Source organism: Diospyros lotus, chromosome 7, assembly GCF_014633365.1.
Source record: "Diospyros lotus cultivar Yz01 chromosome 7, ASM1463336v1, whole genome shotgun sequence".
Taxonomy (NCBI): domain Eukaryota; kingdom Viridiplantae; phylum Streptophyta; class Magnoliopsida; order Ericales; family Ebenaceae; genus Diospyros; species Diospyros lotus.
Window position 1 is genome coordinate 11,933,782 of NC_068344.1, and position 26,498 is coordinate 11,960,279.

General features: G+C 38.3%; 1 protein-coding gene across 16 annotated transcripts; it reads left to right on the top strand.

The window, feature by feature from the left end:
• Positions 1–26,205, top strand: LOC127806245 (pentatricopeptide repeat-containing protein At2g19280). Of its 16 annotated transcripts, none has more exons than XM_052343412.1 (6): positions 1–402; positions 531–2,671; positions 2,911–3,083; positions 3,196–3,229; positions 3,481–3,577; positions 25,129–25,371. In XM_052343412.1, the coding sequence occupies exons 2-3, from the start codon at positions 559–561 to the stop codon at positions 2,973–2,975; spliced, it is 2,178 nt and encodes a 725-aa protein (XP_052199372.1). In that variant the 5' UTR covers positions 1–402; positions 531–558; the 3' UTR covers positions 2,976–3,083; positions 3,196–3,229; positions 3,481–3,577; positions 25,129–25,371. The 16 variants fall into 16 exon arrangements, with proteins under 16 accessions (XP_052199372.1, XP_052199371.1, XP_052199365.1 ...); XM_052343411.1 differs by having other exon boundaries at positions 1–327; XM_052343405.1 differs by lacking the exon at positions 25,129–25,371 and adding exons at positions 24,621–24,691; positions 24,777–25,045 and having other exon boundaries at positions 1–2,671.
• Positions 26,206–26,498: the final 293 nt, after the last annotated feature.

Consider the following 26,498-nt stretch of genomic DNA (forward strand, 5'->3'; position numbering starts at 1 on the left):
CCTCTCTCTTCTCTCTCTCTCTCTCTCTCTCTCTCTCACACACACACACACACAGCCGGGGTCAATACTGACGCCGGCGACCACCGGCTTCGCCGCCACCACCACCATCTCTGATTCCCCCCTGTTCTTCACGCTGGCCCCCGGCTCCGCCGCCATCTCCATTTGTCTCTTTTTGTCTCCTTTCTTCGCGAACTACCAGCCACCGCCGCCTGCGACAACCACGGCAACCGCCTCGCTCGTTTCCGGCGTCGCAGTCACTGGTTCGGCGTCGCAGTCAAGGGATTTGTCTCCTTTCCATTTCAACAAAACCAATGAGAACTTTTTGAGGCACTTCTGACTAATATTGTATTGGTTGATATATATGTGTTTTTTATATGCTCAAAATTACCAGTTTTCAGTGTGGTAAATGTTTTCTTGATAAACCTGGAGCTTATCTTTAGGGGCATCTTGATTGTTAATGTTAGCATCTTTTTATGTGCTTAAAATTACCAGTTTTCAGTGTGGTAAATGTTTTCTTGGTAAACCTGCAGCTTAAATTTAGGGGCATCTTGATTGTTAATGAGGGTATCATTTTCGATTTTTGATGTTGCCTCTACTCAATTGAAGCTGATGCTTAGGAGCAGGAGGAGGATATCTAGATTTTTCTCGTCTGCAAGTTTGACATTGCCTTCCTCTGCTTTTCTGACTGATGAAGTATTTACGATAGAAGACTCTATTTATTTAGATGATCCTGTGGCAAATCCTGAATGCATTCATGCTGAAAGTGCAGAAAGTGGCGAGCTTTTTGACAGAAGGTTTATTTGTCAGTTTGTTAACGAGAATTCCTTTATCTATGATTATCAAAATTTAGAGAATGATAAACTGAAGAGAATAAAATTGATACTTAGAAACTGTGGCTGGAATTTAGGCGCTGAAAATGGGAATAAGATTAATTTGGATGAGCACAACATTACTCGGATCTTAAACGATCTATTTTTGGAAAGTTTGGATGCTTCACTTGCCCTATACTTCTTTAGGTGGTCAGAGTATTGTACAGAATTGAAGCATACAACTCGAACAATTTGTTTGATGGTACAAATTTTAATTGCTGGGAACATGAACTATAGAGCTATGGATCTAATTCAATACCTCGTGAGGTTGGATGGAGAAGATTGTAAGCACAATTCGTTGCTGAGTCTCTTCCATGAAACCCATACCAATCGAAGGGTATTGGCAACTGCATACAGCATGCTTGTTGATTCTTATATACAACAAGGCATGGTAGATGTTGCCCTTAAGTTAACAAGTCAAATGAAGCACAAAAGCATCTTTCCCTCAATAGGAGTTTGTAATTCGCTTATCAGAGCATTGTTAGGATCAGAGCAACTGGGAGCAGCTTGGTATTTCGTAGAAGAAATGCATAGCCATGGGATGGTAATCAATGCTTCAATCATTAGCTTATTTATCTGCAAATACTGTACTGAAGGGAACATTGAAATTGGTTTGAACCTACTGATGGGAATGAGAAATTATGGGTTTAACCCTGACATTATTGCGTATACCATGGTTGTTGATTCCCTATGTAAAATGTGTTGTGTTAAAGAAGCCACTTCTTTATTGTTCAAAATGACTGAGATGGGTATAACAGTAGATTCAGTTTCAGTTAGTTCACTTATTGATGGTTATTGTAAAGTGGGAAGGTTGGACAATGCAGTTGATCTTTTGAAGATTTTTAAAGTTCCTTCCAATGTTTACATATACAACAGCTTACTCTCTAAGTTATGTGGAGATGGCAACATGATAGCGGCTGCTAATATGTTTCAAGAGATGTTAGAATTGGGCTTCCATCCTGATTGTTTCAGTTACACCACTATCATTGGAGGATACTGCAAAACTGGGGATATAATGAAGGCTCTTAACTTTCTAGGAAGGATGTTGAAGAGGGGGGTTAAGAAATCTGTTGCTACATACACAATGCTTGTTGATGGTTATTGCAAGTCTGGCAACACAGACATGGCGCAAAACATGTTTCAGAAAATGGTAACAGAGGGTTTAGATCCTGACATTGTTGCATACAATGCGTTGATGGATGGCTATGGGAAGAATGGCCTCTTGCACAAAGCATTTGAGATTTTAGATATGATGAGATCTATTGGTGTTTCTCCTGATATTGTTACATATAACACACTTATTCACAGTCTTATTATACGAGGATATGTGACTGAAGCGAAGGCCATTTTAGATGAACTCATTAGGAGGGGCTTTACCCCTGATATATTAACATTCACCAATGTTATTGCTGGGTTCTCTAATAAGGGGAATTTTGAGGAAGCATTTCTTGTGTGGTTCTACATGAATGATCATGGTATGAAACCTGATGTTGTGACTTGCAGTGCTCTTCTTAATGGATACTGTAAGGTGCACCGTATGGAAGAAGCCAACGCTCTCTTTTGCAAGATGCTCGATATAGGTCTGGATCCAGATCTGGTGTTATATAACACGCTCATACATGGATTTTGCAGTGTTGGTAACATTAATGATGCACGCCGCTTGGTAAATATGATGATTGAAAATGGTGTCATTCCTAATGAAGTTACTCACAGGGCACTTGTCCTTGGATATGAGAAAAAGTGGGTTAAGAATCCGGTAGAAGTTGCAGCTTTGAAGTTGCATCAGATACTGCTAGAGCATGGTATATGCAGTGATGTCAATTGGTATTTGACTAAGATGTAGCAAATTGGCTTCCTTCTATAAACCATCTGTATGCACATTGATTGTAGAGAGACTTTTGATTAGCCACTACTCTGTTAAAGGTCAAAGTTCAGTACCCGGAAATTTGCATTACATCGAACTTTTCAATTTCTACGAACTCTAGATCCTTGAAGGCAATATTGCTTAGAATAATTATTGCGTATCTGGTTTTTTCTCCAGGAAATATGCACACTGAATGCAGTAATTACATCTTGGATTTTTTTGGGACATGGTGCCATTCATGAAGTACACGTCGTTTTGAAGAAGTTGAAGCTGGCTTGGTGTTCTCATGTAGCAATCAAGAGTATAATAGAGCCTCTAATTTGACACGACAGAATTCAGGATCATCTTAGGTAAGACTCGGCACTTATTGTTCTTGAACTAGACATTTGCATCTCCTCCGCCTGCAGAGGAACCTGATGGAATACTTTGTCTTGGTGGTGTGTTTTACTTCTCTGGAGAAAGGATATGCATGATAATAGTTGGTCATACAATCCAAGTTAGTAGTTTTCTTTTTCTTTTTTTTCTTTATATTGTTGAATGATAACAAACATTTTGCATTATATTTTTTCTTTCTTACAGATTCTACCTTGATTTTTTGAACATTAAATGTAAGGGAAAATTCATGTTGAGACGAATTTTTTGGGAAAATATGTTCCATTTCTGTTTGCTTCTTTTGAATATTTTCCTTCTTCAAATAACAAATAATCTCTCATAAATTTATTGGCGCTGCATCTCTTTTATTGGCAGAAGAAGTTATGGTACTAATGCTGTTGATTTGAGCGTTGGAATCCCTTTTCTCTCTGAAGGGCCAAGCTATTGGATCTAGCTGTGTGGAGAATGCATGGTATAATTATTTCTAAATCTTTTTGATTGAAGTATGATTGAAGATTTAGAATGATTCTTCAGTATATTTTTCTGCAATATTCTAATATAAGTAGTCTTCAACAGGTTGCAACATCAAACATAAATCTTCTAGGTTTTTAAACTATGTTTTTTACTTAAACAACCAAATTCCTGTAACCCAGCATTAGAGGAATAATAATGTCACAACTCATGGGTAGTTAGAAGGGCATTATTATAATAAGGTTGTAATAGTTAGTAATAGGTAATTTGTGAGTTGTTAGGAGCACATGGGTGCTATTTTTCAAATTTTATTTACTATTGAATAGCTTATAAATAGGCCCTAAAATGTAGAGAAAGGCATGTTGATGAATGAAGTGAATTCTTATCTCCCTAATTTTCACTCCCTCTCGTTTCCTCACTAATCTCTCCCTTTCTTTCTCTTTTGATTTCTCTCTCCCTCTCTTTCTCTTTTGATTTCTCTCTCCCTCCTTTAAGTCTATCATCCAGTTTCTCTCCCAAATTTCAATCACAACCCCAAGTAACCCTAGGAATGTGATCAAATGGTATTAGAGCTGGTTCTTCCTTGGCTATGATTTTTGATAAATTCGTATCAGTTTGGTTCGAAATTGAGAAGGCACAAGCGGATCTTGGCTTGAACTTGTAGGCGGAGTTCATTGTGAGAAGCAGATTCCTCTGATTCCTATGCTCGTTGATTTCCGAACCTTAGGTGGTAGAAATCAATCAATTGTTAGGCAATCCTTAGCGGCAACGAAATTAATTGAACTTTTAAGAGATGATTCCAGAAATAACAGAGAGTTGACGGAACGAGGATTTGACTTGGTTATTGATCTCCAACGGTGACTGATGTTGGCAAATAGGTGAAGCAATTCTAATAAATTATGAAATCGAGCCAGTGGTCGCGAGCCGTTGTTGGTGATTGGGTGAGAATGAGGAGTCGGGGGAAGTGATTGTTGAATTTGCAGCAATTGCGAGCAGAGCCGATTCTGGTCAGCGGCAACAGAGATGGTGTTGTTCGACGGTGCTTTTGGAGACGCCTAGAGCAGCTTCGGTTGATCGGAACTTGCAGGCAAATTAAACCTCCTTAATTCCAACGAGCCTGGTGATTGTCGGTACTTCAGGCGAGTAAAATTCAGTGGATAATTGAAGTAGAGGTGACTGAGGCGAGAAGGAACAACACCGACGATTCTTGGCGAGTTTTGAAGACTGTTGGTGATTGGGCAAGAAGAATGAATTGAAGCAGATTCAAATCTGAGTGGATTCAGTGAGGTGAAGTAGGAGGTGAAGCGGAATTCAAATCGAGAAATGGATTGGAACGAATGACTCGAATTTGGAAGGTGAATACAGAGCCATTGATTGGAGATGGAAGTGAACAAGCAAGGCCAGGACAATCGTGCATCTGTAGCAATCGCGGGCAGTTGCAAGCAACTCCAGCAATCGGCAATTGCTGTAGAACTTGGAACGAATTGAACTCAGGTCAATTCAGTTCCTACGATTCTGACGGAGAATTGCCTCTCGGCTTGAAAATTTAAGAGGTATTGATCGGTCAAGGAAGGTGTGCATGTGACCAAGTCTACGATGGGCGATTACTAGCCGTGTTTCCGATCTAAGCTTGAAGGAATTCTGGATCAAATTGCTAGCAGCGACAGGAGCAACAGATTTCAGCTACTGCAGTTGCTATTCAATAAGGCGATTCACCTTAATTGCAACACAGTAGCTGAGATCCAGAATCGAAGCACGTTTAAAGCAGTTAACCTAAGAGGCGAGTTCCTTTGATCAGTTATATACTCGGAATTGAGACGCAGCGGAGGTGTGGCGGTTTAGGTGATACAGGCTTAAGTGGATCTTGAGTGGGGCGAGAAGTGCCGCTACTGTATGTGATTGAGTTGCGATGGCAGGTGCGATCGAAACGGTCTAGAGGAGAATTCCGCAAGCATCGATTCTCAATTGAATTGATTTCAATTGTGATTCTCAACTCAGATTGGAAAGTGGTGAGAAGTGAAACTGCGCAATTAGAGCCAGTGCAATCACTATCGGATTTTGGAGAATTTAATTTGGAGCATGTTCAGCAGTAAGAATTGAGGTTACTGAACTGAAAGCAACTATTGCAGGGCTGAATTGGATTTCGGGGATTAAGGATTGCTGAATTTTAATACAAGGAGGAGTTTTCGAAGGGATCCATAGAGGCTGATCAAGAGGCTGTTACAGGGTGCAATTTCAAGAAATTTAACTGAAGAGATGGCCGAAGGACTAATTGCTACAACAAAGGAAATTAAGGACCTCCGTAGGTAGCTGGACCATTTGTTGATCCTGTGTTCACATAAATTTCAGACTACTAATCGGACTTTATCGACCTCAATTCCAAGTGTTGATTTTCCCACTATTGCTCCATTGGTTATTTCGATGTTTGACAAGGATAAGCCAAAATGGTGGATTCGGCAATGTGAACGGGTGTTCTACCAACACCGACTAGCTGAAAAGGAGAAGGTAAAAATGGCTATAGCTAATCTGAGTGGAATTCCATACATGTGGTTCCAGAATTAGTGCTGGGGAAGGGAGGAATTGAGCTGGCTGCAATTTGTAATTGGCTTGTGTAACTGGTTTGGAGAAATGACCAAAACCTATATTATCAATGGAGCTTCTAAGGCTGTTAAGATGGAGATGCAAGAAGCTGATGAGGAAGAAAAAGAAGTGGAAGAAGGGATTGAAGAATTGGGGGATGACAGTCCAACGGTTGGCAACATCTCAAGCACCCCCACTGGTACTGAGAATTCAGATGCTAAAACCCTCAATATGACATCGTTTGAGGAGGTAACTGTTGAGGATGAAGCTGAGATGCTTGCTAGCAATCCGAGAGCCAAAGATCTTAGAGTGGAATCGACCACAACAGTCTTAGATTGTGGAGATCTTAAATTATCTACTATGGATCAGGTAACTCTAATTGAGAAATTAGTCAATTGGGAGGAAACTTGTGCCTTAATCGAAGTGCATAACCAATGGAGGGCAGTTCAAGAATGGTTAGAGGTTAAGGGAGGATGCTTGCATGAAATTGCTTACACTAAAACCTTCCAGTCGTATGTTTATGATTTAGAGCAATGGAGGATGTAGAAGGATAAAGTGAAACAAGATGAAAGGAAGAAAATGAAGGGATTCTTTGTTGAAGGAACCGAGACCCTTGTTGTTTTGTTTACTCATGTTTCCATTGGTGTGGCAGCATGACATACTATTGTTGCTACTGAGAAGAAAGAAAAAAGAAAAAAGAAAGCAAAAGAGAAGATAAAAAGAAGGAAAAGTAAAAAAGAAACCAATGGGTGAAGACGAGCATTGGATAAAGAAACAGTGGATTGGTTGTAATAAGTTTCTTGGGGACAAGAAACCTTTCAAGGGGAGGGGAATGTCATAACTCATGGGTAGTTAGAATGGCATTATTGTATTAAGGTTGTAATAGTTAGTAGGAGGTATTTTGTGAATTGTTAGGAGCACATGGGTGTTATTTTTCAAATTTCATTTTCTATTGAATAGTTTATAAATAGGCCCTAAAATGTAGAGAAAGGCATGTTGATGAATGAAATGAATTTTTATCTCCCTAATTTTCTCTCCCTCTCGTTTCCTCTCTAATCTCTCCCTCTCTCTCTTTTTTTATTTCTCTCTCCCTCCTTTTAAGTCTATCATCCAATTTTTCTCCCAAATTCCAATCACAACCCTAGGTAACCCTGGGAATGTGACAAATAAATGAGCTGGATTGTTAGTTTTTCTGTCTGCTCATTAATGTGTTTTTCTATGGCATTACATCTGCCAAACTTATAAGACCGTAGGAGCAAAAATAGGAACAAGAAGGTAAAAAGCGAGACATAATTGTAGGATGGATGCAAAGACCATCTAGCTACCCAATTTGGAAGAGTCCACAAAGGGGTCCAAACCAAGTCCAGCCCAATAGTTACGTAGCATAATAAAATAATCTATATATCTAAAATTTATAATACAAGATATATATATATATAAGAGTATATTAAGTACCCTAATGACATTAATACCCTTTTATTTATACATTTCCAACACTTCCTCTTATGTTGGAGTATATATGTTGTGCATGCCCATCTCGGTACAACTCACATAAGTTCCTCTAAATAAATTAGAAAGAAAATCAATCAATTGATCATTGAAGTCCACAAATATTGTAACATCCCTAGAAGGCATCTTTTTTTTAAGTGGTAATCAATCTCAATGTGTTTGGTTCTCTCATGTGATACAAGATTAGAAACAATGCGTATGATAGCTTGATTGTCACAATTCAACTACATAGATTTGACCTAAATGAGTTCTAACTCCTTAATTAATTATTTCAACCACACTAATTCACAAGTTATTAGGGCTATTGCCTTTTATTCAACTTCTGCATTGAATTTGGCAAGAACACTTTATTTCTTATTTTTTCAAAAGAGTAAATTGTCACAAACAAATACATAGTATCTAGATGTAAATCTCTTATCAACAAGAGATCCTGCCCAATTAGTATTTGTATATCTCATAATTTGGTTGTATCCATGATCTTGATATACATCACACTGTGACCAAGGCACCTTGAAAACTAACTTACCACACACTTAGAGCTCACATCGTTGTCTGGGGGAGAACTTTTTGTCACGACCCTAGGGTTTGAATAGGAATTTAAAAGAAATTGCGGGAAATTAAACTGAAAGAGGGGGGGTATAACAAAAATTGGGGGAGAGTATAGAAAAAATTGGGAAAGAATTATAGAGAAAGAGAGAGATTAGAGGAAAATTGAGAGAGAGTTGATGGAAGGGAAAATGGTTGAATTCCATTATCATTCAACACATATTATCCTCTACTACTCAAGTCTATTTATAAGTTTATAACTGATGGTACTAACAACTATAGTAGAAAAGTACAACCAAAAGAAAAACATATAATAAGTATTACTATAATATCTATGGGGATTCCTTGGATTGGTGACAATTCCACCCTTAGAAAGTTCTTGTCCCCAAGAATTTACGGCTATTGTCTTTACTATTCATCTAATCCATGCCTTTGTGATTTGATTGATTTTTTTTTTCTTTATAGGCCTTTTCCTCTTATGTTCCTTTGTTTTTACTTTCCCTACAAACATAAACTGTAGACCTCAAGGATCTCCATATCAATGCTCCATTCTCTAGTGTTTGAACTCCCGAACCATATGGCAATAACCTCATTTTCCATAATTTTTTGAACTATATGGCTGTTCTCCTGTTTAGTTAGTTTCAATTGCTCATTTTCTACTAGAGCCAACACTTGTAACTGATCTACACTATTTGAAGTAACAACAAGATTGATGCTCAAAGCAACAGTAGGATTGTGCAAGTCTTCAGTGTTGGTGTTAGTGCCCTAATGTTATATTTAGATGACGTCTAGTATGAGTAATGGGCCTAATGATATAATCTTGCATGGTCATATCTTCATTCATTGCTCTCTACTTAAATATGAATGAGTTCATATATTTCCTAGTAGAGATTTTATTCTTAAGAGTTAAGAATAATGTGATGAGAATATTTAGTTCATGATTTCTTAAAGGTATTCCTGGTCCTCAGATTTATTAGAAGGAGAATATGATTTATCGATTATGAACAGGTCCATGGGTTACTATCATTGTTTAGCATGAGATGCTAATGAGATGGGGTGGTGAGTCACATGTCACATTGCATGAGATGCATATAATAGATATGTGGGTGGGTGTTGATAGAACATTCGTTGAATATGAGACCTGCGATATAGCACATGGTTTGGAAGATTAATGATCTATTGTTGGTTCTCGATTTGTAATCTAATCCTTTGATCGAAAGCAACAGATTTGTCTTATGCACTAGTGTCAGAGACTTGTCGTTGAGTGAAGCCATTTGGTGTGAGAGGTGGGAATTTTCTGTGCGGTCTTTGTGCAGTGATGTATGGAGATAGATGCTCGCTAATAGGATCCACCGTTCTCATGGATAGGGTGAACATCCTATGCGATCTTCATCCGTCAGTGATTGTCGAAGTCCTTAACCAAATCATGTATGATCAAAAATGAGTTTTCGATATCTGAAGGGGTTTCGATATGTCATCTCGATCATCTTAGACTGGATCTGGCATAGTTACCGAGTTCTGTAAGTTTAACTAGTCCATGATTCTCACTCTGTTCGAATATTACTCAGTGAAAGAACTATAATGTACGGTAATCGAGAGCCTAAATAGATTTACAAGAACCTTTTACTTTTTGCCATTATGATCATCTTCAGTCATGAGTAGATAATATTTAGAATTTTTTGGGATGCTTTGAGGAGATGGAGAGATCATCTTAGTAGGTCGAAGAGTTTGACCGACGTCAAGAGTTAACATGTCCTAATTGCTACAAAACTATGAACATAAAAGTTTATATTCTAAGTAGGTAATGCGTTGGAATAGTAAATTTCAGCTGATTGATTATTTTTCTATCAATAAGGGTTAATAATATTTTTAGTAGAATATTAATTATGAAAATTATTTTTTATATGTAATTAATTCTTGTATCATATTTTATGCATAATTGTTATATATATTATATTATATTATATTGATAAAATTAGTTATTTAATAAACAGAAAAATTAATTAATTGAAAAATCAAAAGCCAATTGAAAATAAATGGGTGGAATGGCTCTCGGCCGAGTCAATTGCAATAGACGGAGAAGCCAATTGAGATGACAAGAAATTGAAATTGGAAGAGAGAGGCAGGTGGGACAGTGGGCTGCTGCAGGCGCGTGATTGAAAATTGGTCCGGGGAGAAAAGTCTACCCCTTAGCTGCCGTGTTTCCCATGAATATATATATATATATATACACACACAATATGATATAATATATTATTATTAAGAAAAGAAAAAAGGCAGGCGAGGCCCCTTAATTTTCCAGAAGCCAAGCCCGTCCGTCTCGTTCCAGCGTCCCCTCATGGCTGCCATAGAAAAACCTAATTATTCTCCTCATGGCTGCCATAGAAAAGTGCAACATATAGTCAAATCACTGAAAAATCTAAAAGATGCAAAAGAAATGATAATCTTTTGAACCAAAAAAAAAGAAAAAGAAAAAAGCAGTAGAGTGTAGATAGGAGGATTCGCACTCTCGGGAGGATACGACTCCCGTTGACGAGCGATCTCTTGTTCGGCCGGATCCTCAGTCGTCGGACAAGCTTGGGGTTGCAAAGGTAGGGCACTTGGCCTCCTATGACGTAGTGACTTATCCAACGCAGGGAACCAGCTGACCCTCGTCAATCTATATATAGTAAAAAGGTCTTGAAGATAAAAAAAACCCTCACGAATTAGTAGATTTCGACTATCCCTAAATTTCTCCTAGAGCTGATGAGTTGGTTTGCTCAATGAAAGACAAGCCACTTGGGAAGATTTGTACGCCAGTCCCGACGGGCGTACCATACCCCTTTGGGAGGCTTCACAATGAACCAACAAGAATCAAAACGGTCAACCTTTGGAGGGGAACTATGAAAAAGACGGTCCTCCCATCTAGTCCTATGTAGAGTGTACAGATGGTATTGCTCCTTGACTAAACGAAGATGGAAGAAGCAAAAAAAGAACTCAATAGAAGGAACTAGTTCCTTTTCGTGACATAACAAGAAAAAACCAATTAGTTGAGCCCACTCGTTAGGGTGGAGTTGGGTAAGACCTAAGCCGCTAGGGTAAAGAAACTCAAGACCAAAGTCATGAAGGGGGAAGTAGAAGCCTAAGTGAAAACTAGCCTCATGAATGGCCATCCAATCATCTTGAGTGGAGGCCGCACAATTCTCATCCGTCCCAGGAAGTCGAGCATGATAAGAACAAGGGATACGATATACTTTTTGAATTTGGTTGTGGTCATCCTTTGTCAAGCAAGAACACTTGCTCACTATGTATTCGCGGAAGACCCCGTCATGGTCAAGGGTGCTGATATAGACTTTGACACCTGCCATGGGCTACAAGAAGGAAAGAATGAAAAATAAAGGTGAAGACATGCCAAAAGGGTTTTCTCGGGAAGAAAATCATCTCGGGAAGAATTTCTCTTAGGAATGAGCGATGTTTCGAGAAGAAAATCCTCTTGGGAAGAATTTCTCTCTCGAGGAGTGGTGTTTCAGGAAGAATATTGTTTCTAGAAATGAAATTTCTTTCGGGAGGGAATAAGCTTTTAGGAAGAATTTCTTTCAGGAAAGAGCTACATTTCTTTTGAATAAAAATGAAAGATTCTCTCAGACAACCCTAAGAGACAACCTGAGTGAAATTTTAAGAAATCTTTCGGAAAAAGTAACCTTTAGTTTTCTTTCGGGAATCGAGAAATGAAAAGGAAAGGAAGGTTCTTTCGAGAGCAACAAGAACAGTAAAGCAAGAGAAGTCCCTACAGAAAAGTGGTATTTATAGAAGTCCAGAAGGAAGATGAAGCGACAACAATAGACGAGCAATCTTTTCGGAGAGAATTGAAATTCTTTTAGGAAAAAGACCGGAAAGCCAAAATAAAGTCTTCACTTTAACCAAGGGGTAAAAGCAAAGACTGGGAAATAATTGTTGTACTACCCCAAAATGATCGAAATTTTTTTTTTCCGAGAAAACCCAAAAGAATTCTTTTGGGTAAGCTCGAGAGATTCTTTCAGGTGAGATCAAGAGATTCTTTTGGGTGAGCCCAAAGATGACAACTAGAGAAAGGGGCAAATCATCCCTAAAAGACCCTTTTGGGTCTCTCCAGTAGAGAATTAAAGAAATATATGCCACGTGTTTCCCTTGATATTTGTGCCATATAAAAACCAAGCTACAAGACAACAGAAGGGACTTTTGGCAACCCTTGGGTAAAAACCACCCTTACTTTTTCTTTTTGGATATTCATTGTTTTCTTTGAGAATTATCATATTTTCTTTTCGATATTGACTCAAGTATCGGAGGGTGTTCGCAAGTGAACACTTCTTGCGAGCCTTCTAATCCACTGTTCCCTTGTAGTTCTTTATGGGAGGATCTTTCTCTCCTTGGGAGGAAATAGAGCTTATTTCGGGTGGATCTCAGTTCTTTCAGGGCATGGCTTACCTTGGACAAAGTACTTACAGGAAATAGTCACCGTAGCTTCTCTCGAGACCTTAGCTTCTCCCAAGATCGTAGCTTTTCTCGAGGTAGCCTCTTTTTTCAAGATTCCCTTCTATCGGGACATAATTCTTTCGGGGATTAGCTTTCTCGAGATACACCTCTCTCGGGGCACCATTTCTCTTGGGATACAGTTCTTTTAGGAATCCTGGTTCTCTTGGGAATAGTCTTTTCGAGGAATTCCACTCACCCGTTCCGTTGTGTATTGTAACCTCATACAACAATCTATCACACTAAATACAATTCTAATTATTGTATTTTGGCAATAATAGTAGAAATAAAGGAAAAAGATAAATTGGGCTCTAAAGAAGGATATTTTTGATTAATTTATAATATTATAAATTAAATAAGAATTAATTGATAAATTAATATTAAAGAATTAATAGAAGGTGGCAGCGGGAATAGGAGGCAGTGGTGGAGGAGTTGCAATTGGAGGCATGCCATACGTGTATATATAATATTATAAAAGGGCAATTGGGAGAAAGGAGAAACGGTGGAATTAAGAAATTGAAGAAGTAGAGGAAGCGACAGATGAAGGAATTGGATGGAACAAGGGAGGACGCTTGGAATTGGAAGCAGCAAGGCCAAGCCGTGTGCAGCCAAAGACGCAATAAGCCAAGGCGCATGCAGCAACAACCAAGCCTCACACAGCCACTCACCAGGCTCTAGCTTGCTAGCGCAAGGCAGCTGGTGCGCTAAGTAGAAGAAAAAGCTGCAGTAAGCAACAAATTCGGATTTAGTTCTAGATCTGGGCAGGGAGCTCCCTTCATTCTTCTTTTGAGCTTTTTTTTTTTTCTTTAATAGTTTAGGAATCTCAATTATGTAATAACTCTTGGTTGATTATAGGGATATATTATTCATTATGAGTGGCTAATTAATTGTGTAGGGTTTCTAAAGGATCTATGTATTGAAACTTTATTAGTTTACTCTATTTTTGGTTGTGATTATTACTTCAACTATGTTTATTTTGTTCTAAACTTAATACTTGTAATTACTCGATCACTAATTACATAATTTGAGATTTATTAGGATGCTAGACATAGATAAGTAAGAAATAGACTCTTGGACAAAATAACATGTGTTACAATTTTTTATTATATTTGTGATAAATATTTTCATATTATGAGTAGGTATACTTAATGTATTCTCTAATTCTAATTCACATAGACATATAATGAGTTATATTAGTTGAATAAATTTATTAGACCTAGACACAGACTAATGAATAAATTAGAGTATTTGATTGACATAGTTTGTAAGTTAATCAATCAAGATTGAAGTAATTCGATAAAGTGAATTTGATTGGTGAATTTAAAAAAATCACAGGTCTTACTCAATTGAATTCTAATTCTCTAGAATTTAAGAGTGTGTTTGATTGCACACATTTTCTATGAAAAATATGTAATTATTATACATTTTTAACAATCAAACACTCTTAATTTTTTCATGGAAAAATATGTATGGTACAACCATTTAAAGCTTCTTTCCATGGAATTTATTTTCTAAGAAAGTGAGATGGTTTTTGTTTTCTAGACAATATTACCTAGAATTAAATTCTAGGTAATGCAATTAAACACACCTTAAGTGATTGTTAGTTGTTTAATTTTTTTTTTCTAGTTGCACAATTTAAGGATTAATTTCTTTGAGAAATCAATTGTCTAAATATAGTTAGTAATAACTAATTTTGTAATTAAAAGGTTTAGTTATCAATCCTTGTGGGAATAATTTTTACTCATCATTTTACTTGTCTTGACAGCATATACTTGCTTGTTATTCGTAGATTACATAAAATTACAAACAGTGTACTCCATGTGCCGCGAAATTGGAGAGACAGATGGGGGTGAGGAGGCGATGAATTAGACATAAATTGAAGGAAGATTTACAAGTGGTTTTGACTGCTTGCATCTTCTATTTTTCTTTACTTCTTCTATCTTTTTTTGCTCTGCCTCTATTAAATTAATTGGGAGTGAGAGTCACGCATGAAAGAGACACATAGCTGCTGGTGATACAAAATCCTTGGCCTACATGGGAAGAGATAACCAAAACGGTATTGAATTGTACGTTAGGTGTGAACAGCCTAGGCTCACCACAACGTGAGATGGAATTGATCTTAGTAAAGAAACAGTTTCTATACCCCAACCTAACATTGGACTTTATTTATTTATTGTATTTCATATGATGAAATAATATGTTGCTTAAATATCCAAACTTTGTATAGTATGTGTATTTATAACTTTCGTTGCGTATATTTGATGCACATAAAATTTTTAATTTTACCTACACCACCACATGTGTATTTCGTTAATGGTATCAGAGTCTTAGTTTGGTATTTAATGTATATACGTGATTGTTTGTGTCAAATTTTGCAATCTAGTTGGCATTTAAGGTGTTGTAGCCCGAAAACTACGACAATAAAATTTGTAGAGAGGAAAAGTTGGAGTTGAGGTAGAGCGATGTTGATAGCTGGTAAGAGTCTACTGGTGGAGATAGGCATTGGGTAGCTTCAGTCCTTGATGTCCTGATTGGGGTCGTAGATGATCTCTTGGGGGCATCTTCGGTATCGCTTCGGATTGGCCTCCTGTGTGCTCGGGACATATCTGCGCTCACAAGCACAAGTTAGAAAGCACGCAGAGATTCCTCACTTGCTTATGCCCTCCGATGCTTAAGTCAGTATTGATAGGAGAGAAAAGCAATATACAAATAGAGCGTGTTATGATTGGATAGGGGACAGTTATACCTTTCCCGTCAAGAAAGGGTTGATCATGGTACTGTTATAAGGTGCTGGGGATAGACATGTACGTTAGTAGCATTCAGACGGGCTTAAGAAGAATCTCCCCCGGAGGGCCGGACTGACTAAGGGGCCATTCGGGAGAAGGTGGGCCTCACGGCGGGTTGCCGAAGCAAGGTCTTGACCCCTAAAGGACCTACCCAGGCGTAGCTCCGGGCTTGGTGAGAGATGTCTCAAGGTGGCTTTTGCTTGACCAGTGCTCCCTTAAGGGATATATCGCATTACACATATGCCACCATATTACATTACCTAATATAAACATATCATGCGTGGCAAAACATAAACACTATGTTATATATATTATGTTGTGTTACATATTAAGATGTATGACGTGAGGGTGCATCATAATAGTATTCAAATACATTACATCCTATCACAGCCTATGGATCCACTACTTGGCTGCCACGTTTATGCCTTATGCTTATACACACATGGATACATAATATATGGCTCTACAACTTATATATACATTCATACATATTGACGCACGCACGCAGAAAATGAGAGGTCTTCTCGAGAAACCTCGGAGGGGTCCTCTCCGAGAGACCTCTCGGGAAGAAGCCTTCCCAAGAGGGAAGGAGACATGGAACTCCAGTCACCGCGATGGACCAAAGGCTCTCCGAGAGAGCTCTGGCTCTGTCCGAGAGAGATGAGAGCCTTGAGAGAGATTGATGCGGAGGGATGCTGCCACCACCGAGATGCTACCACCGTCGGGAGTTGCCATACTTATCGAGAGAGAGGCTCTGCTCTCCGAGATGACCTGTGTTGCCGAGGAAGGTGCTAGTGCTTGCTAGGGGACACTGCCATGGCCGTCGAGAGAAAAAGATGAAAGAGAAACCTCTCCGGGAGGCTCTGTTTCTTTCTGCGAAGATGCGTCTGAGAAGAGACCCATGTTGTCGAGAAAACCAAGGGCCTGCCATGGCCGTGAAGAGGGAATGCTTGCCTTCCCGAGAGATCATCGAGAGTGGGGGAGCCTCTCCGAGAGAAGTTGGTTCTCTCCAAGAGGACCTCATTTTCTTTCTGAGAGAGAATGATCCTTTTCGAGAGAGGAAAATCTTCTTCGGAGAGAGATCGACAAAGAGCGCGCGAGAGAGAGAGTGTAGGAGAGAGATATGGAGAAGATGAGCAGTCCCTTTCTTCTTTGTCTTCTTCTACCTTTATACCCCTTTGACTTCTTTCTTATTACATTTTCACCCTTCCCCTAAGTTTGGCCTAATTACACTTTGGCCATCGCCCATGCTTCTTTGGTTATTTAATTGTGATTTCTTCTTGGAAAATATGTCCCGGCCCGGGACCACTTTTGGGGCTCGACTGCCTAGGCTTAATGACCAAAATACCCCTAGGCGCCTAATGACCGAAATGCCCCCTAGGTGGACGCTCGGGAATTATATGGCATAACAACGAATGGCTACAAAGAAGTTAATTTTGGTTGTGAGCCCTATGAAGGGAGTCGACTCTCAAAAACACACAATCGACTTTGCATATCCGGTTAGAGGTAGTCGACTCCCTCTACCTGGAATGCCTAGACAACATGCTCTACATGCTTAGATGTTGATGTTTGTGAGGTAATTCGCATTAGACATCGACACATGGTGTAAAGTATGTGTATACGAATGCTCGGTTGCATTATTTAACATATGCATGTTATAAATGTTTTTCAAAATTGTTTTGAAACAACGAAAACAAGATGAATGTATGTTCAGGGTGAACATGGGCTTGTTGTGAATGAATGGATATTATAGGAGTTTCGTATTAATTTAGTCAATATGTTATAATTTATTCATTCGATTTTGTATAAAGGCATAATCCTCGAGTAATCTTTTTTAGTCTTTGTTTTACACTACTCGTAAATGAAGACGGTATCAAGGAGTTGATAAAGACATTAAGGGATTGATGGATTTAGAAGGAAGAAGCGATGAAGTCAAACAGTTCGTAATATCATGTTTTGAATGTGATGTGACATGGTTTAAACTTCGGAGGCTCAGATTTATTCTGTGGACAAGCCCATGGTCATTTTCGTTTATTTATTGCATATATTATATCTGCACGTTCGTTTTGTTATGCATGTGATGTATGATGGAGTAAATGTTAGCGATGAGACCTTTAGATAAAAGCTCCAAAAATATTTTTATGTGTAAACCAATATTAGATTTAAGCAGTGAATTTGATTCATCGTGGCTTTCCATTATCGTAGGAGTTCATTAGTCTGATTGGGTGTATCTAATAACTAAAATGTGAGGGTGTATTTCATGAAGAATTGCTTGTTTTCCTATTAACCATGTGATGAGGGGGTGTTCAACGGGTCTCACCTTACCAAAAACTAAAATGCGAATGAGGGTGATGTTCAACTTATTGTACGTAACCAGACAATGGGTGGGATCTAATTAGTCCATCAAGCCAAAGACTAAAATGTGAGGTTTATGGTAGGTTAGAACCTAAAGGTTGAGCTCTACATATAATGTGGTGGCAAGTGTTGCCTACTCAATTATGTGAGTATTCCAAAAACTAAAATGTGAGGGGTGTTCATATAAAAGAGAATGCAATCATCTACTATTGGATCCTGAATAAGGGTCATGTTTTCTACCAAGGTAGTGCAGGATTTGAAAATTTTAGTGAGAATATTATTTAGATAAAAGTCCTTAATTAAATGAAATTTTTACAAAAATACAATACTAATATATTTATTTATTTTCTAAAGATAAAATGGTAGGTCTTAATCCATTGACTTGTATTTTAGAAACCAAGAGGCTTACTAGCCTAAACTTTTTTGACTAGTCTATAATCTTAAGATAGTGCTTAGTGTGGAAAAGATAGACAATGTCCTATATTATACTCCTCTTATAGAAATCTCTGAAGGTGTCAATGAGGAAGAAAGGGTAACTTGGGAGAATATGGGGGATCATGAATTGAAAGCCCATAACTATATACTTGCATCCATGTTAGATGACTAGCAGTGTCAGCATAAGAACCTTCCGAGTGTTGCAAGCATGATTCAGAATCTTAAGGACTTGTATAACGAGCATGGTCGGACAACTTGATATGAGATATCGAAGAAGTTGTTTTGGGCCCAAATGGTTAAGGGTTCTGATGTGGGAGGCCATGTCATCAACATGATTAACTGGATTGGTAAGTTGGACGTATTGGAGTTCCCTATGGATCCTCATCTTCGTATTGATCTAATCCTACAATTGTTGTTGGAATCATTTTCTTTATTTATTACTTATTTCTATATAAATAAGATTGAGTGTACCCTCCTGAGTTGTTAAACATGTTAACAACCACCCAATCGCAAATTAAGGGTAAAGGAAAAGAAGAGATTCTTGTTATTACCTCGTCTTCTTCCCAAAGGAAGCTTAAATCTTGGAAGAAAAAAAGAAATGTTCTCGGGATAAGGAAGGATGGAGCGAAGGCAAAGTCTAAGGGTAATGAGGTCATGGGCAAGGGTACTTGTTATTTTTACGAGAATAAGGGACACTAGAAGAGGAATTGCCCTGACTACTTGTGAAGCTTAAAGATTAAGCATCTGGATGGTCAATGAACACTAGAAGATAAATGTTCTCGGGACACTGGGCCATGTGATTTCAGGAGATGGAGTGTCTGTTGATCCAGCCAAGATTGAGGCCATTAGAAATTGGCATCGACCGAGAACGATGTCTGAAATTAGAAGCTTCTTAGGACTAGCCGGATATTACTGACAATTTGTCAAGGGGTTCTCAAGGATTGTCGTGTCGCTAACGCGATTAACTCAAAAGAACATGAATTTTGTTTGGGATGACAAATGTGAAATAAGCTTTGTGAAACTCAAGGAGAGATTAACCACAGCACTGATACTGACCCTACCTGAGGGGACTAGTGGATTTGTGGTTTATAGTGATGCTTCTGGCATGGGATTAGGCCGTGTATTGATGCAGAACGCAGTGATCTAAAAATCGGCCGAGGCGGCTGCCTAGGCGTTAGGCGGCCCCTGGCCGCCGCGATTATGACCTAATTGGCCTCTTTAGGCATTGGCCCGGCTAATTGGTGTTGAGCGGGCACGTAGTCGGCCAAGGCGACCGCCTAGCCCCATGAACTGCCTGGGCTTTCTCTCTCTCGGGCACCGCCACTAACTGTCTCTTGTGGAGTCGTTGTCCCTACTTACGCTCTTTGGTTGTCGTCGCCGTCGACCGTCATTCCTTTCTCTCCATCTCTCGTCACTTTCCCTTTCTATCTCAGTCTCTCTTGTCGCATGCCGCTGTCGTCTCTTGTGGACAGTGGACTCGCTGACGCTGCCGACCGTCGTTCCTTTCTCTCTGGTTTTCGCGGTCGACCCTAGTCATCTCGCTGCCACCAAACTCTTATACCTCATCTTCCTCGACCTTCGGCCCTTCGGTAAAGAATAAACAAGTAGTAAGCGTTGCTGATGCCTTTATTATTTAACTTATTTTAATATTTGCTGCTTGCTGCTGCCTTTGTTATTTAACTTATTTTAATATTTGTTAATGCACTGCACAACAAGCGTTGTTGTGCCTTTGTTAATATTTTCTATTTGAATATTTGTTAATGTTTCAAATATTTTAATATTTTGCAAGTAGCAAGTGTTGCTACATCATTTATTTTAATATTTGTTAATGTATTAATAAAAAAAAATTCTAGGTGGCTTAGGCACTAGGTGCCAGTCTGCTGCCCGACTAGTGCCTAGCGTCTTTTAGGATACTGGCAAAACGGTAGGGTGATAGCCTATGGGTTGCGTCAGTTACAACCTCATGAGAAACATTATCCTACTCATGATTTAGAGTTGGCTGTAGTTATCCACTCCTTGAAGATTTGACGACATTATCTATACGGTGAGAAGTTTGAGGTGTATACTGACCATAAGAGCATGAAGTATATCTTCTCCCCAAAAAAACCAAATATGAGGCAACGTCGATGGATAAAATTCTTGAAGGACTACAACTGCACCATCCATTATCATCCGAGGCATGCAAACTTTGTGGCGAATGCCCTCAGTCGGAGGGATTTGGCGATCGCGGCCAGGTTGATGATACAGGAATGGCAGCTGATTGAGATGTTCAACGAGCTGACGGTAAGTGTAGAGCCTGGGAATGGATCATCCATCATGGCAAGCCTGTGAATTCAACCGAGGTTGTGGAAGGAAATATGACAGGCAACTGTGGAGGATCGAAGATTGTACCAATGGTGGATGAGAGTGGACAACCATTGAAGGTTGGATTTGAGTTCAGAGATGGGATCTTGAGGATGAATGGGAGGATCTACGTGCCTAACCGCGAGGGGTTGAGGCAGATGATTTTGGACAAGGCACATTGATCGAAGTAAATTGTTCACCCGAGGACAACCAAGATGTAAAATACTTGAGGGGAGTCTATTGGTGGCCATGGATGAAGTAGAGTGTAGCAAGACATGTGGCTCAGTGTGATACATGCCGACGTATCAAAGTTGAGCATCAACGCCTAGCGAGGTTGATGCAGCCCTTGGAGATCCCGGAATGGAAATGGAAGCACATCACGGTGGACTTTGTTATAGGATTGCCTTGGACAACGAAGAAGGACCCAATATGGGTTGTGGTTGACAGGCTGACAAAGTCGACACATTTTATACCCATTAAAGTTGGGCATAGTGCTGAAGAGCTTTCGCGAATCTATATCTAAGAAATTGTACGATTGCATGGGACACCTGTTAGTATTGTGTTTGATCGAGATTCGAAGTTTGTGTCCAAATTCTAGAATTGCTTGCATGAGGAGATGGGAATAAAATTGAATTTTAGGACCGCATATCATCCTCAGACTGATGGTCAAACAAAGTGGGTGAACCAAATCTTAGAAGACATGCTCCGAGCATGTGTTTTGGAATATGGAGGAAGTTGGTATAAATACCTATCGTTGGTGGAGTTTTCTTATAATAATAGCTACCCGAGTAGCATTGGCATGGCGTCGTATGAGGCATTGTATGGGAGACGATGTCCATCACCCTTGTGTTGGCTTGAAGTGGGTGAAAAGCGATTGGCGAGGACTGAGCTTATGAAGCAAACAACTGAGAAGATTAAAGTGGCAAGGAAGTGCGTGAAGATCGCATAAGATCACCAAGGTACTACGTGGATTGTTGATCTCGGAAGTTGGAATTTCAAGTGGGAGATAAGGTATTTCTTAGAGTTTCGCCTTTCAGGCTAGCAATGAAAGATCGAAAGCGAGGAAAGTCGAGTCCAAGGTTCATGGGTCCATATCGAATCATTGAGCGAGTGGGTTCTCTAGCTTATCGATTGGCGTTACCCGAGGTTTTGGCAAGGCTACATGATGTATTTCACGTGTCCCAACTGAGAAAGTTCATTCTAGATCCAAGATTGGAGGTTCTAGAGGAAGAAGTGGAGGTTCGTCAAAACTTAACTTACTCAGAGTGGCCGGTGAAGATCTTGGACCGCCAAGAAAAGGTTTTGAGAAGCAAGGTGATTCCACGAGTGAAAGTGCAATGGAGCCATCATTCAGATAAAGAAGCAACATGGGAGGCCGAAAATGAAATGAAGCAGTAATTTCCTGAATTGTTTGATGTTGTAATAGAAGAATGATTATGGGAATCAAATTCTTTTGTGCTTGTTTTGTTCTAAGTTAATGAAAGTGAATTTCAATAACGAAATTCTTTTTAAGGAGGGTGGGATGTAATACTCGGTGTTATGAGTGTTAAGGGTAATAAAGAATAAATTTGGAATAGAGGTGTTGGAGAATTTTAAAAAATGCCCTTGAGGAGAAAAATGGAATTTAAGGCTTCTTGGAAGAAGGACGATTAAGTAAAGTGGATAATTTTGCTATTAAGGGTAATTTGATATTTTGTGAAATAGCTTTATTGTGAAAATTTATTTGGTGAGAAATTTTCCTACTTTGTTTTTGAATATGTGGAGATATTAAAGAAACAAAGGATGGCTAATCAAGTGTAAGGGTGACACTTGACAAGATCTTATTAAAAGAGAATAGTGATTTAATTAAATCAAAAAGAAAAAAGGAAAATGGGTCATTCTTGCATTTATAAGGGTCGTCTTTATGGTGATTAAAGAAAATCTTTAATGAAAATAGAAATTAGTTTTGCATTAATGGTTGAAAATGGGGGAATTAAGTAAATGCAAATTTAAATGGATATTTGTCTTTCAAAGTGATGGTTATGAAAGTTGTTTCATTAAATTAAATCTTGAGAAATTAGTTATTTTTGCTAAAGGACAAATGGATCTAATGGTTGAGATTTAATGTTGGAGAAAAAGCAAGATCAAGAGTTAGGATCAAGCAAGATGAGAGTAATCCAAGGGCTAAGATTGAGTCTAGCATGGATTGAAATCAAGAGCCAAGATATAACAAGATAAAGAAGATCTAATGGCCATAAATCAATTTTTGAAGTTAGCATGGATTGCAAAATAATAAGAAATTTGTTTAAATAAAATAATGGATGGTGGGGATTGTTCTTGGCTTAGAAATCAAAGGCTAAGATGGTATCTTCTTTAAGTACATGGATTGTGTTTCTTTCTAGGGTGGAGATTTGATTTTTATTCCTAATCTATGGTTGAGATTAAAGCCTTCCCAAGCACATGGATTGTGCTAGTATGGAGGGTGTGGATTTATTCTTTTATCAAGCAAACCAATGGCCAAGATTTTGTCTTGGAATTGGCATGGATTAGAGGATAAGAGATGAAATAAATTAAAAAGGAAGAGCAAGCATTTCAATGGTCGAGAGTAAAAATTAGAAGAAGAATAAGAAAAAGAGAAGATGAATGGAGGTAAGGTTCTTAAGCTTGATCTTTTCTTAGAAAAGAGAAGAAGAAGTCTTCTTGCTCCTTCTCATCTCTTAGTCCTTCGGATCTTCTAATGTTCAAAGAAAATTTTTCTTTAGGTTGTTAGAAGCAAATAAGTCCTTGGAAGCAAAAGCTTGTCAAGCATCAAAGGATTTAAAGGTAAGGGATGGCCCCATGGGAGGGTGGCCATGCATGCATTGTAAGTGTTTCTTATAAATTTTTATGTGGTTGCAAGCATATATGCATTTTGTGTACACTAGTGGACCTTTGGCCATAAGGATGACTAGGATATTGGGAAAAAATGGTAAGTTGTTGTAACACCCAGTGTTTCTGGTGTGAAGAGAATGAGAAACTTTTAAAAATGGCCTTTAGAAGGTGATGGATCTTGAGAATAATAGTGCCCTATGAGAGGGGCATTTTGGTAATTTAGATAGTAAAGTCCAATAAAGGGTAATTTGGTAAATTAAAAATAATTCCTAGGTGGAATTAAGTATGGAAGTGAATTAATTTCCTATTTTGGAATTTATGTGGAGATATATGGGATTAATAATTTACAAAAGACATTTTAATAATTTGGAGTGGAATTCCATAAATGAATTAAATTATGGAAAATAGAGAAAATAGTGAATATTCAATTATGAGAAAAATAATTGATTTTTCCCTAAATTGATGAATAAATGTGGTGGAGACTCATGGATGGCTTGGATAGGAACTTGGAAGCTAAGGTTAGTGTCTAGAGATGACACTTGGCAAAATCTTGTTCAAGTAAAATGGTGGGATTAAATAAATCCAAATATTAATGAGAATTAGTCATTTATGTAATGATGGTGTTGGATTAAAGGAAAATTGTCTCTCATTAATGCTTTGAAAATGTGGGATTTATTATATATGTGATGATATATATTTGTCTTTCAAGATGATGGGCTTGAAATAGTCCAAAATTAAATAAATAGAAAGGAAAATCTATTTATGGGATTGGAAGGCTTGATCCAAGGGTAGTGGATGGTTTTTGAAAAATTCAAAGACTTGGATTTAAGATGAGATGAACACATTGATTGTGTTTTCTTGTGTGACAAAGATCTTATCTTGTAAAGTGAAATATAATCCAATAGTGAATATTTAAGAAGACTAAAGGCCATGGATTGTGTTGCTTTCAATGGCTAAGATTTATTCTTTAAAGAAAAATGAATGAGCAAGATTTATTTTTATTAAAGCACATGGATTGTTCTTTTGGTGAGGGGATATGATTTATTCTCTTAAATTCATAAAGATCCAAGGGTTATGATCCATTCTTGAAGGTGGAGAAATTAATATAAATTGACAAGTAAGGAAGACTTGTCTTCTTTTGGCCATTTGTAGAGAGAATATAATGAAGAAAGAAAGAGAGAAGAGTTGTCTTCAAGAGGAGAAAAGAGAAGAAAGGAAGAAAGGTAAGGTTTCTACCTTGATGTAGTGTAAATTCTTTTGTTTCTCTTGAATGGTGGCTTAGTTTTTTTTTTTTAATCTTGTTTCAAGGATCTCTTAAGGAGAAGAGTTGGGAATGAAGCTAGGAAGTTCTTGAAGGTTCAAAGAATGGAAAGAAGTAAGGGATAGCCTCATGGGATGGAGGATTGCAAGGTTGTAAGTGTGGTTCATGAGCAAATATGTGTCCATTGGCATGTTGTTTGTGTTCAATGACCTATGGCTATGAGGCTGTGTGAGGTAGGGTAGGTTAAAGCCTCAAACCAAGGTGGTTGTGAGGATGTAGAAGCCCTTACTTTGTTGCATTGCATGCATTGGCATCACATTTTATATTCATGTTCATACTTATTGTCATTGCACCCTTACTGAGCTTAATAGCTCATGAAGTTTTTATTCTCACATATAGGTTGTCAAGGCAAAAATGGGATAGCATGTGGATGCATGAGAAAAAAGATTCAAGACCATTGTATGGCTTATGGAAGCCTATTTTTGTTGTGTTGATGTATGTTGTAATAAGCACCATGAGTGGGTGTAAGAAAAATTATTTTTCTTTTTGTTGTGTAAGCTTTTGTGGAAAAAATAGTAGGTATTTGATGTATGTTGTGGAAGCATCAAGAGTTTTGTGTAAGCCTTATTTATGGAAAAATGGAGGCAAAATTGAATAAATGTGAAATATATTTATTGTATTTATATTTTGGAAAATTCGGGCTAGGAAGCCCAAGAGAAAGAAAAAAAATGGGGGTAAAGTGGTGGAAGGCGGCAACAGCAGCAGTAGGGCCACCGGGTGGTAGCAGGCGCAAGTGCGCGACTCGTGGCCAGCACACTGCGGGGCCCCGCTCACCAATGTTTTTAAAAAAAATTCAAAAAAAATGGGGATTTGGGGGCATTTCTTGATTGATTTTGAGACTCAGAGGAATTTTCAAAATAAATAAATTTTTCAGGCATTTTTGGAAATAAATATCGAATTTTTGGAAAATGGAAATCTGAAATTTTTCCTTGAATTTTGGGAAAACCAATGGGACGTTTGAAATTTTAAATTATATGAAGCCCGGTGGAATTCTTGAAAAGAAGAATTAAATAATAAAATGATGATTGGGCAAAATTTAATGAAAATAAATTCGCGAAGTGTGGTATGGTTAAAGCTCAAGTCTACTAGTTGATCTTGAGATTGAGGGAAGGGAATGACGAAATCTAGTTCCCACTTAGGGCGTTTCGTGTCGAAACATAGTCCGTTCTTCACAAATGGCTGGATATGTGAACAGTTCAGATAATTGTTCACGAGTGACACCCGTAAATAAAAGCGAGGCATCACAGTTGTTGTCTCAACCTTGGAGGGTTGCAAGGGTAAGGAAGACTATCCATACTATGCATACATCTGGCATTTCATGATTTGTTATGCTTACATTTATCTTGCATTATACCCTTATTGAGCTTTGGCTCATGAGATTTTTACCTCACTTGTAGATGTGGCAAGTAAAAAAGGGAAAGAAGTCTTAGAGGGCTGAAATATGTTAGCTCCAAGAAGAATGCTCAAGAATGTTTGTAAAGATGGTTATGGGTTGTTGAAGCCTAAACTTATTGTAAAACCTATTTTTGGGGTATGTTGTGTAAAGCATCTCATGGGTTGTATGGGCTTAATTTTTTGTGAATGTGGGAGATTTTTGTTGTATTATTAAGAAAATTAATTTTTGAAAAATTTGGGTTAAAAAAAAATATTTTGAAGGAGGTTGGGTCACGGCCAAGCGAGCGTGCGGTAGGTGCATGTGGCCTGCGGCC

Bases quoted from the DNA above. Each gene is read 5' to 3' on its own strand.
- LOC127806245 (XM_052343408.1), top strand. From the start codon at position 559: ATGAGGGTATCATTTTCGATTTTTGATGTTGCCTCTACTCAATTGAAG. The intron at 2,672-2,910 runs GTATATGCAGTG...TTTTTTCTCCAG, and splicing joins TCAGATACTGCTAGAGCATG to GAAATATGCACACTGAATGC.